Below are 11,875 nucleotides of genomic sequence, written 5' to 3'. Positions count from 1 at the left end.
ATCTTCCTTTAAGTATGCAGACACCAGCAGCATGCTCTGTACCATGGGACATCGCGCTCACAACATTCTCTGCTTCGTACGCTCAACTCTCTGTACACCGTTATAAGTGTGCCACAAATCCAACCAATCACAGACTTGGTTTCAAAAATTCTGATTGGCTCTTACGGTCTCCAATCAGCTCGCTAGCTACTGCCTTCCGGAAACACTGTCCGAAATGTAGCTAAATCCAGCTAAACTCTATCAAACACCAATTTGCGGATAATATTTTTAATTATTTAATTTAAAATATATTATTTTTTAAGACTATTGTTGGTGTAATGTAGTTGCATCATACAACCATGCCAACTGACTAATTTTTCCAAATTATCTTTGAGTAGCTCTCTTTTATGTCGTCGAATACTGAGCAGCAGCACGAAAACAGCATGTCCCGGCCACATGTAAGTAATATAAAATCATTTTGTACATTATTATTCGCTTGATAACTGACGTTAGCTAATTTGCAAACTATGCAAACTTGAAAAATGATGTACCTCATGTAGTTTGTTTTATGGGTTGTTTATTTTTGTCTGAGATACATCATTTCATTGTATTTTTCTAACTACTTGTCCATTTGCTGCTTTTAACAGGACATACTGAGACAGCAAATGATGCATAGACTCCTTTCTAAACTGGAAGCTGCTTTAAAACAACAACCACTAAATCTGGATTATTTGGAGTTCTTGACTCGTCATGAGCTTGTTCTGTTTGAATCTTTCTCTCAGCAAATAGGCGGTCTGTCAGAGATTACAGAGGCTCTACAAAACGTTTATCATCTGGTTCAGTGTGAAATTAACATCAGCTCTGTGGCCATTATTGAACTGGAAACAGAAGTTGGTCTGGGACCTGGCCACCCCAAAATCGTACTAGAGAGAGAAAAACTCAAGAACTTGTTGGACATTCAGCTGCCAGTTAGCTGCATTGCTAAATGTCTTGGTGTTTCAAGAAGAACAATCTACAGGAGGATGCAAGAATTTGACTTGTCTGTGAGAGGAACATACAGCACAATGAATGACCAAGAGCTGGACAACATCATATCGGCTATCAAAAGTCAGATGCCAAATGCTGGCTATCGAATGGTTCAAGGACATTTGGTTTCTATGGGTCTCCGTGTTCAGTGGTGGAGAATGATGGCCTCCATGCATCGAGTTGATGCTGTAGGGATCTTCAAACGGATCACAGAACTAGGCTGTGTTGTGCGAAGAAGCTACTCGGTGCGAGGCCCTCTCTCCCTGATCCACGTAGACACAAATCACAAGCTAATAAGGTAAAATACCCACTCATATAGCTCTAACACAAGTTGGGCAGAAAGATGCACGTTATACTTTAAATCTGCTTTAATCAACTTTATCTGATAGGTCTTTCAGTGTATTTATAATATTTTAAAAAGCACTTGATAGAGTAATATTAAGTAAAAGTATTACAGGATGTGTAAGATAACCAGTAATATTGTTAATTGTAAATTTTCTTGAGCAATTATTTACACTTTGTATATCAATATTTTCCATGATAACAAGCCTATCAACACATAATATGGTAAGTGCTCCAGAAAACTTTAAAAAAAAAATCATGACAAGAGAACTAAAATATTTAGTCTCATTGAACTTATAAACATATAAAAATGTTGGTATTATTTTCAGCACACCTGACAAGTGTCCAGTTTAAGTCAGTGGCAAGTGTGCATACTGAAAAATGTATTTTCAATGTCTTACATGTTCTGCAAATCAAGCCTTAGTGAGATTGTTTTCCCTCTGAAACAGGTACAATGTTGTGATCTTTGGTGGAGTGGATGGCTACTCAAGGAAGGTAAAATTTCAACTGTTATGTAGAATATTTGGTAGTTTTGAAATGAGAGCTTTATTAGGTTATTTTTTATGAACATCAATTATTCAGTAAGCTAACATAGTGGACGATTTGCAATTTTTTTTTTTTAAATTTATAATCAGTTCTTTACAAAAAAAAGGTTCAACTAAAAGGCCATTTTCATTTTTTGATAAGTACTACCAATATTGATGTATAGACTACTCAAGCTTTGAATTATGGTTATGAACATAGAACCATAAAATATTCCTTGAACACTTATTATGAAACTGCATTATTAACTGAAAACTATACATGATCTGAAACCAGATCTTTAATTTTCCATTTGTTTTTACTGCAGGTCCTGTACTTGGATGCAGCAACTAACAACAGGGCAAAAACTGCATTCTCATTTTTCCTGAGATCAGCCCAGCTTCACGGCTTGCCATCAAGGTTTTATGCCCTGATTAAATTTATATGCCAGCAACAAGTTTCATTAAAGAAAACTTTAAAAAATTCCTTAAAAATGTATTTTGATCATAGGGTTAGGGCAGATCAAGGAGTAGAAAACCTGGACATTGCACATTTCATGTTTGCCACAAGAGGAACAGGGAGAGCGAGTTTCATATCTGGAAAGAGTGTCCACAATCAGAGGTTAGTCTTTTGATGTTTTTTATATTATTATTGACTGCATGGGTAGATTGTTGTAGCAGTTCTGATATTGATTTGAAGCATGAAATATCTGAAATTCAAATGTATTTACAGAGTAGAACGACTTTGGTGTGATGTCTGGATTGCAGTCACTAGCAAGTACCATGATATTCTTCACTCACTCGAGGAGGATGGCCTGCTTGACATTTCAGATGTCATTCATCTCTTTGGTGTCCACTACATCTTTGTCCCTCGACTCCGAGCAGATCTTGTCTTTGTTGGAGGATGGAATAATCATCCCCTCAGGACAGAAGGTGGTCTCACTCCTGAACAGCTCTGGTGTATGGGACATCTACAAGAGCTGGACGAGGGCGAGAGACTTGAGGTACCAGATCATAATCTGATTTTTTTTTTTTTTAATTTAAATGTTGAATTTTAAAATTTTAGTTAGCAGTTAACTCTGCTCTTCTAAAATTAACAAATTAAACACTTGTAGCACATCTGGGAGATGCTTCTGGTGATTTTATACATTCTTGCTTATCAATTACCACCAGTGTTGGGACTAACGCGTTATTAAGTAACGCGTTACAGTAACTACGTTATTATTGTGGTAACGAGCACGGTAACTAGTTATTATGCCAAAATCAGGAACGCGTTAGTCGTTACTGGGATTTAGATAGGGTCGTTACTCGTTACTTCGTGTGGTGGCATCGCGGAGCTTCCACAGATTCTGTAACATTAGCAAGTGGTGGAGGCAGCAGGTGGATGAGGGAAAGGGGACGCAGAAGGAAAAGAGACCCGAGGCGGCCGCCGGTCCAAGTGTGAACTGAACTTCAGGTAAGAAGTTATGACCTGCAGTCTATCTGAGTCAGATATAAACCAAGTTTAGGTGGAGTTTATTTTCGTTATTCTGACTTTTTCCATACTGCGTACTAGCTAGCATGACGGAGTTTCTATACAGCTGGGTGGGTGCTATGAAGTTAATGGTGTTGAACTTTATTTTGTTCATAAGTTATTAGAGTTGCCAACCGTCCCGTCTGGTATTCAGAGAAAATATTACGCGTTTCTTATTGAGGTGAAAAGGAACAGTTTGTCCCGTAATTCAGCTACAATGAAAAAGACACAAAGCTGGAGTTATTCTGTGTCTTTGCTGCACAGCTGCCTCTTCTTCTCTCATTCTCCCCCCCCCCCTCTCCTGTTTCTACTTCAATCATGAAAACTGATCAATGATCAGCTGATCGGCTCTCTTGTTTGTTTATCGCCCACTTTGCGCCAGAAAGAGGAAACCAGCCGATGTCGCGCTAAACAACAGCAGCACGTTTAAGCTTGAGCAGCCGTTGTTAGAATTTATTTAATATTAATTTCTAGTATCAGCTGATGTTTGCTGGAGCCACAGCTGCAAAAAAAGCTGCTGGTCATGATGTCGGTTTCGTTATCTGGTGAGAGGGAAACATGAAGATGAAACCAGGAGATGTCCTTACTGAACCATCAGAGCTGAACAGGTGATGGAGAAACAGGTTTACCTTTTAGGTGACATGGATGAGTTGAAGGGAAGTTATGAACTGTTTCTGAGAGACAGATAACCCCAGGATCCTTTTTTAGGTAGCTGACAGCTGGTAACTGTGCAGGGGTGGATCTAGCAAAGTTTTGCCAGGGGGGGCAAGTAGGGCATTAACAGGGAGAGGTGGGCACAAAGAAATACTTTTCTTTCTTATTCTCATTTAAAATGTCTAGCTTTTAAAAAATAATTATCTGAATCTTACAACAAACGATTGATAGATTGATGCATATATGCCATCAAAACAGTGAACATCACTGTCACAACAGCGTTTGTTTTCATTCAAAGGCTTTATGATTTTTCCTATAATGGCGGGCCAGTCTCTAGTCAAAATGCCCGGGCCCATTTTTTGTCCCAGTCCAGCCCTGTATGCAGCTCATCTGCAGTCTGGTGTTACCTACATCTTCCTATTCAGAAGGCAGAATTTCCGAGTTCTGAGTACAATCAAAGCACCACGACTGCAGTTTTTGTGTTGGATGTAAAAGGCGCACATGACGCTGTGACGTAGGCTAGAATCATGGCATTCTCTCGTGGAAATATGCACATTATCTTTTCCTTTCTATTGGTAGGTGGCACAGTGCACTTGTGGCAAGTAAGCAAGCTAGAAGACTGGCAAAGTTATGGAAGCAACACATTAACAAGAGAATTCTGAGTAAAACCAAAGTTACTTTCCCTAGTAACTAGTTACTTTAAAAGTAACGAGTAACTTGAAGTAACTGAGTTACTTTTGATAGAAGTAACTAGTAATGTAACTAAGTTACTATTTTAAAGTAACTTACCCAACACTGATTACCACTAATCTAAATTACAGTAAGAAGAACATGAAAACAAAGGCATTCTTTTTAAATTGTTGTATTTAATGGAAAAAACGCTTACACAATAACATTCCTTCCAAAAGTATTTATATATATATATAAATATATAAATATATATATTCTGGAATAATGACCATTATATATGTTTGTGGATTTGAAGGAGCTTCAGGATCCAGACATTGACTGGGAGAGTGCTGTACTGCAAGAAGAATCTAACAGCACAGTTGTGGTTCCTGAAGTTGAATGCCCACTGGATGAGGAAACCCTGGAGGGACTTCAGAGAACAATTAATCCATTGGAACATTCTGAGTCTCACGGTCGTGACCTGTACATACAATTCTTGCTACAGGCGTCAAACCAACAGTGACACTTAACATGGACGTGAAAGTCAACGCTCTTTTAAGTTCTCAAATACTGGATTTCTTTGCTAAAACATTCAGATTACAAGTAGACAAGCAAACAAAGCACTTGCTTATTATCTATCAATGTAGGACCCTACACAAAGTTTTGAAGTCTTGTCATTTTCATGAAACAGCTACGAACATCTTAACAGCTAATGTTTAGAAACATTTTTACTCATTTAGTTTCCAAATTACAAGAGAACAATGTGTTAAACTCTGTGGAATCCACCACCATATCTAACTGCTGCACTCATTATGGTTTTAAACACTGTGTAAGTGTCCAGATGCTGCACTGGAAAAGTCACAGTACAAGTGCATGCACTCACAACTGGGTAACAAATGGAGTGATCTACCAGCCGCTCCTTACATTCGTGGTCAAACTTGCATGTTATTTTGAAATGTCTCTTTTCATCAGGAAGGATGGGAACATGGGACTGGCCGGTCATCCACTGGAGCACATGGTGGACAGCAAGAGACTCTGATTTTTCACCACCTGCACCGCCTGTGTTTCCATCTGTGATGTTTGAAAATGTTTCTGAAGTCTTTTCTAAATAAAAAGCAATTACAATGTTTTAAATTAACAACTAAGAATACTTTCTAGTGCCCTGCATGTTAAACCAAAAATATTTAACAGATGCATATGGTATATATACAATACTATAGGTATATACAGCTAATACTATGTAGTACCTGATACTTCAATCTCCTGCAAGAAATCTTGCAAAAAATGTATGATCTTCCTCTCAGTTCTCTCCCTAGATGTCCCCTTTTCACTGAAATGTGGTTGGCAGCTCATCATAATGAAATCAGCGTCTGGCTGTAAATAAGGAAATAAAGTAGATTATATTATAGATATATTGTTCATTCAAAACTAATAAATAAATACAGGATAACTACAGTACAGATAAGTGGACTGTCTTTGGATCAGACTGAAGCTGCTATGTTAATACTTACTTTGAGGATTTTCCCAGGAACAAACAAACTGTGGCAAGCTTCAGGATTTACAGCCAGCAGGTTCACAAGACCATACAGTTCCATGCCCTTTCTGAGCTGCTGTAGCATTGGAATCAGTCTTGTTGTAGAGTGTAAGACAATGGCACTTAAAAAAACAAACAAAAAAAACAAAATGAAAAACTAGTTGGGGATGGGGGGATGGGTAAATGATCTCTCTGATTTTTTTCTCCCTTACCGGATCATGCTTTTCTTACTATCCATCTTTATCTGGTTTGTGTATCCACAGCTGACAATTTCATCAGCCCACAACATCAGAGACTGTATGTCTGCTGCATCTTCAACCTGGAAATGTATAATGTGAAAGAGGAAATACAGAAGGTTAAAAGTGTTTAAAAACACCATACTCACAATATATCATGTGCCAGAGCTAAACCAGGTGCTCACTTTGCAGATGAGCAGGGAAGAGTCCACATCTGCAACATCCTCCTTAAACAGACAGCTGAAATCAACCTCTCCTGAGCACAGGAAATTGTAGCACCATTCTTTGAAAAAGGCAGGAGATGGGCCTCCTTGGGCGAGGCTGACTGCAATTATTTCACCAACAGTTCTGTGTAGACAAATGATTATAATTCATTTTCAGGTAACATTTACAAAAGTATCGGATGCGTATTAAATGTGATACACAAAGCTCATATGTAACCAACCTGAAGTTTTCATTATCAAGATCGGTCAGAGAATACTTGGGGGTTTTGCCCTTGTTCTCAGGTCCTTCAAAGAATCTGCTTTCAATACCGGAAATCATGTCTTTCATACAAAAAATATCCGCATTTTTAAGTTATCCATTATTTATTGACACTAGGACAAAACAGGTAATAGGCAACTCACCACTCAAAAACTCTTTCCTAAGTGCTCCTGTATCCACGCCTGCCTCTCCAATGAAAACCACCCTAAGAGCACTGGTGGGAGATGCAGCTTTTTTTCTCTGCCACTGGAGAATGCCTCTGTCTGGAAGGTCTTCTCTGTCCACACACAACTTAAATTCTGTTGTGGTGTCGACTTGTTGTTCAAGGCAACGCAATACATCTTCCACGCTTAACAAAAACAGGGTAGAAAACATCCTAAGTTCTCAAAGAAAAATAATCATCTTTAGATTAAAAGAGGCTACCACTTTAAACATGATTAGAAATTATTGCAGCATGTTCTGTGCAACAACCTTTAACAATAATTTAAAGTAGTGTGATCATAAAATGTTTTATATGAAATTAAACCCCAGTTATTGTGTAAAAGATCTTACACATAATTTTAACAAATGGTTCTGCATAATAGTGTGTATATGAACTATAATAGAGCAAAAAGTACCTGTCTGTTGTGCATACTGAAGTTTGCGCTGGTGTCCCTGTAGTTTGGTCATTTTCTTCAGGCACCATGCATTGAAAGCTGTTGACGAAACAAAGTTAAAAAAAAAAAAACTACATATGTCTGCGTGGACTGTTACTGATTAACATTTTTTCATAAACGGCTGAAAATAGATTACCTATCCCCACACAGACTCGCATGGACTGTGATCTCATCTTCAGGAAAGTTCTTAGTGCATATTGGACAAATAACCTACAATTTCAAAAAAGGGGTACATGTTATGCATAGTGGGAAAAAGATCATTACCAATACAAAATTCATTGTAGTTACTATGGTTTTTAGTAATGTGCTAGGTTTACCTTGCATTTGCTTTTCACAATGCATAACTCAGATTCCTGCAGAATCAAAAAACAGTAATTGTGATACTATATTATTTAATCAAAATTGCTCAATTTGATTTTATCAAAGTTGTCTCACCTCATCATCATCAGTCTCATCAGGAGAGAATTTTCCTTTGCACGTATTGATGTGTACTGCAAGCATCTGCAGAGGCATAACTTCATTACACTGGTAACATATCTTCTTTGGCATCTTTGAAAAGTGCTGTGAGTCGGGAGGTAGAGGAGATGTGTCTAATGTTTCCTGAAGAGGTACTATGTAAAAAGTGGATTTGCCACCTCCTGACACAGCTTTCAGTGTTTTGACAGAATAGCCTTGTGTTTCAGGTTTTTTACGGTGAATTACAGTGAGCTTTCGTCGACCACCGCCACCTTTATTGATAGAAAGATAGCATAAACAATCAAGCAGCAAAAATATCAACTACATAATCATAATGCAGTATGAGCACGCAAGAATGCCAAAAACGCACATAAAAACTGAATTAACAACAAACCTGTTGCCTTATACAAGAGCCATCCTCCACAAAGATATTCCATTTTTGGAAAGGTTTCTTCCAGAAGTCTAGAAATCTTAGTTAAAAACACAGTTAAGCAGAATGGAACACTAAATGGACTGAGGCATATGATTCAGGCTAAATGCGTCTGCCAATGACTGATTTTAATACTGACTATACAAACTTACCTCTGCATGGTCACCATCTTCTGGAATAGACACTGTTTGTCTCCCCATGCCAGCTTGTAGGAGTTCAAGCTCATCAGCTGGCAAAGGTGTGTAGGATGTGTTTTTTGACAGCAAATAAAAACTGAGGCCTGTGGTCTTACTGCCTGCCTTAACAAGCTGCTTAGTAGATGTTAAACATCTCTTTTTACCATGCCTCAAGTTTGATTTGAAATATCCTGGAAATGATCTGTGGGATGAAAATGCATGAGTTTAAAAAAATGCAGTGTTGCATAACATAAGGGTTATTGTTTAATAAAGTTATTAAATATGACATCAGTCCTTAATAGAGATGGACCGATCCGATATTACGTATCGGTATCGGTCCGATACTAACGTAAATTACTGGATCGGATATCGGAGAGAAATAAAAAATGTAATCCGATCCATTAAATATCAAAAAAGCACCTCACACAATTTGCGACACGGCGTAACTCGGCTCATAACCGTAGCACGTTGGAGCAGTGTGGTCACGTGATAGAGCAGCTGTGTGTATTTGTAGCCTGCTAGCAAACATTTCATCTCCGAGGTAGTTATCTCAGAGAGAAGTAAAACAAGTGTGTAAGTTCATCTCTGAATGTTTGTAAAGCATTCCCACGTTAAGCTTAACCGATATATAGAGCAACTGCCTCTCTCTCTCTCCCTCACCTTCCTGCTGCTACTTCAATCGTGAAACTGCTTAATGATCAGCTGATCGGCTTTTCTGTCGCGAGTCCGTCTCTCTTCTTTGTTTTTGGCTCACTTTGCACCAGAAAGAGGAAACCAGCGGCTGAACAACAGCAGCACTATTAAGCTTGATAAGCTCTTGTTAGAATTTATTTAATATTACTTTCTAGACCAGGATCTTTTTCTACAGCTGACGGCTGGTAACTGTGCAGGGGCGGATCTAGCAAAGTTAAGCCAGGGGGGGCGATAGGGCATGAACAGGGAAAAGGGGGCACAAAGACATACTTTTCTTTCTTATTCTCATTTAAAATATCTTGCTTTTAATTATTTAATAATTATCTGAATCTTACACCCAAAGTTTTAATCTGATGTAAAATGTATAGAAGTCCATTACTGTATATAGTAACTGTTAAGTCTAATATACCCTAGTAAGCTGTATGTAGTACTTTTTCCTTTGGGAAAATACCATCTGTGAATTCTGCGATTCTGTTGAAGAAAGATGTTGAATCTATTTAATTATTCTTGAAAAATATTTTTTTTCTGTGATTTTTTTTCACCCTGCATCAAATTAAAGTTGATTACATTGATTAAGCATCATGAGGAAGAGGGTGGTTCCCTATTTTCTTTTGCTGGGAGTTTGCAACCCTATTAGTTAGGTTGCTTAATATTTCTGCTAAGTACTCTTTAAAATATCAGAGTAGGGAGGATGGAGTAGGTTTAAGTTTATTAGATTGATCAGTGTTGCTAAACTTTGGGTGCAGTGTGTTTTGTTTTGTTTTTTTACATACAGGTATAACAGAATAGCTTTAGTGTTGTTGTTTTTTAACTTGAGTATGAACTTATACAAGGGCTGGACCGCCTTCGTCTGGTCCAGCTCAGTCTTCGTCTTCGTCTGGTCCTGGTCCAGCTCCGCCTTCGTCTGGTCCTGCCTCAGCTCTGCCTTCGCCTGGTCCTGCCTCGTTTGGTCCTGCGGTTGCCACACCGCCGTCAGAGCCAGCTCGACCTGTTTCACCTCGCCTCTGCCGGCCGTCTTCCGGGCCTCTGAGTTGGCGTCATGGCCTTCGGGGACGGCCCCCAGAAAGAGTTCGTCGCCGCCGCTGGCATCGCGGCCGACCTCCGGACCTGCTCAGTGGCCACCGCTGCCTTCCAAGTGGTCGGCCTCCTGAGTGGCTTTGCCTGCGCCGCCGTTGCCGCCGTCGCCGCCGCCGTGTGCACGGTCGGCCCCCAGAACTGCTTCCTCGCCGTTGCCGCCGTGTGCACGGTCGGCCCCCAGAACTGCTTCCTCGCCGTCGTCGCCGCGTGCACGGTCGGCCCCCAGAACTGCTTCCTCGCCGTTGCCCTCTGCACGGCCGGCCCCCGGAACCGTCTCTACGTCGTCGCCGCCGTTGCCCTCTGCACGGCCGGCCCCCGGAACCGTCTCTACGTCGTCGCCGCCGTTGCCCTCCGCACGGCCGGCCCCCGGAACCGTCTCTACGTCGTCGCCGCCGTTGCCCTCCGCACGGCCGGCCCCCGGAACCGTCTCTACGTCGTCGCCGCCGTTGCCCTCCGCACGGCCGGCCCCCGGAACCGTCTCTACGTCGTCACCGCCATTGCTTTCCGCACGGCCGGCCTCGGGACCAGCTCGGTCACCTGTGCCACCCACCATTTGACTTGTGAATTCTTGTGCCGGCGACCTTCGGGTCGGTCCCCCGAACTGTTTTTCTGTTGTTGCCGTCTTCACGGCCGGCCCCCTGAACTGGCCTGTGTTTGGCCTGCTTTCTTGGGCTCCAGTGTTTCCTGTGCACTGCTTTTTGTTTTCTGTTCCTGGCCCTCCGTCCTGGGCCCCCGCCGCCCGCCCTGGTTGGGTTGTCTTTTGTTTTTCCTGTTGGGCTGTCTGGGGCCAGCCCTTGAGGGGGGGGTACTGTCACGGTCCTGGGTCAGTGACCCAGTGTTTTGAGTTCTTGTGCCTCTGTGATTTTTGTATTATGTTCTTAGTTCACTTTGTTGTCCCAGCTTATTCTTTAGTGTAGTGTCTTTGTTTGGTTTTCTTGTATTCTGTTTAGTTCTCTGAGTATTTAGTAGCTCCCCTCTGTGTCTCTTTGTTGTTGGTATTGTCTGTGTTTCTTAGTTGCTCTGTCTCCCCTAGTCTAGTTTGCGTCTTCCTGTTTTACTTTGAAGGTCTGTGTCTCATGTGAGTGTATCCTACTTTGCTCCCTGTCTCGTCAGTTCTAATTTCCCCCAGCTGTGCTCTCCTTCTGTGTCTCATTCCCCTCGTTACTTCCCAGTGTATTTAAACCCCGTGTTTCTCTGAGTCAGTGTCGCGTCGTCCCTCTTGCTGTGTGGATCTCCCTGTGTCTCCCTTGTGAGTTTAGTTTGTGAGTTTAGTTTGAGTTTCCAGTTTAGTTTACTTTGTACGCCTTTCTCCCGCCAGCAAATAAAGCTGAGTTCTTTGTGTTTAAACCTCGTGCCTGAGTGTCTGCATTTTGGGTCCAACTCCTGCCTGCCGCACAGCGATACATGACAGGTATGATATAGCCCAGCCC

The 11,875-nt window shown here is 41.0% G+C and overlaps 2 protein-coding genes across 3 annotated transcripts; one reads left to right on the top strand and one right to left on the bottom strand.

Annotated features, from left to right (window-relative positions):
• The first annotated feature begins 269 nt into the window (after positions 1-269).
• On the top strand, positions 270-5,227 carry LOC146514800 (uncharacterized). Its single transcript, XM_085168112.1, has 7 exons — positions 270-437; positions 627-1,303; positions 1,797-1,842; positions 2,198-2,289; positions 2,380-2,490; positions 2,602-2,872; positions 5,021-5,227. Exons 1-7 carry the CDS (start codon positions 387-389, stop codon positions 5,225-5,227), a joined length of 1,455 nt encoding a protein of 484 aa, XP_085024238.1. The 5' UTR covers positions 270-386.
• Positions 5,147-8,281, bottom strand: LOC146514799 (G2/M phase-specific E3 ubiquitin-protein ligase-like). 2 transcript variants are annotated; one of them, XM_085168090.1, is made up of 11 exons: positions 8,049-8,281; positions 7,931-7,966; positions 7,750-7,823; positions 7,575-7,652; positions 7,101-7,306; positions 6,920-7,019; positions 6,660-6,822; positions 6,451-6,557; positions 6,216-6,360; positions 5,952-6,078; positions 5,147-5,808 (listed from the first exon to the last, which is right to left on the bottom strand). In XM_085168090.1, exons 1-11 carry the CDS (start codon positions 8,160-8,162, stop codon positions 5,471-5,473), a joined length of 1,488 nt encoding a protein of 495 aa, XP_085024216.1. In that variant the 5' UTR covers positions 8,163-8,281; the 3' UTR covers positions 5,147-5,470. The 2 variants fall into 2 exon arrangements, with proteins under 2 accessions (XP_085024216.1, XP_085024217.1); XM_085168091.1 differs by having other exon boundaries at positions 5,147-5,775.
• Positions 8,282-11,875: the final 3,594 nt, after the last annotated feature.

This window comes from Neolamprologus multifasciatus, chromosome 7, assembly GCF_963576455.1.
Source record: "Neolamprologus multifasciatus chromosome 7, fNeoMul1.2, whole genome shotgun sequence".
NCBI lineage: Eukaryota > Metazoa > Chordata > Actinopteri > Cichliformes > Cichlidae > Neolamprologus > Neolamprologus multifasciatus.
Note: the sequence above shows the minus strand (reverse complement) of the source record. Positions and strands in the feature narration are given on the sequence as shown.

Excerpts from the sequence above, each read along its gene's own strand:
- LOC146514799 (XM_085168090.1), bottom strand. The coding sequence starts at position 8,162 with ATGCCAAAGAAGATATGTTACCAGTGTAATGAAGTTATGCCTCTGCAG. Across the intron at positions 6,823-6,919 it reads CTTGATAATGAAAACTTCAG|AACTGTTGGTGAAATAATTG; the intron begins GTTGGTTACATA and ends TTGTCTACACAG. Across the intron at positions 6,361-6,450 it reads AGTAAGAAAAGCATGATCCG|TGCCATTGTCTTACACTCTA; the intron begins GTAAGGGAGAAA and ends TGTTTTTTTAAG.
- LOC146514800 (XM_085168112.1), top strand. The coding sequence starts at position 387 with ATGTCGTCGAATACTGAGCAGCAGCACGAAAACAGCATGTCCCGGCCA. Across the intron at positions 438-626 it reads ACAGCATGTCCCGGCCACAT|GACATACTGAGACAGCAAAT; the intron begins GTAAGTAATATA and ends TGCTTTTAACAG. Across the intron at positions 2,873-5,020 it reads ACGAGGGCGAGAGACTTGAG|GAGCTTCAGGATCCAGACAT; the intron begins GTACCAGATCAT and ends GTGGATTTGAAG.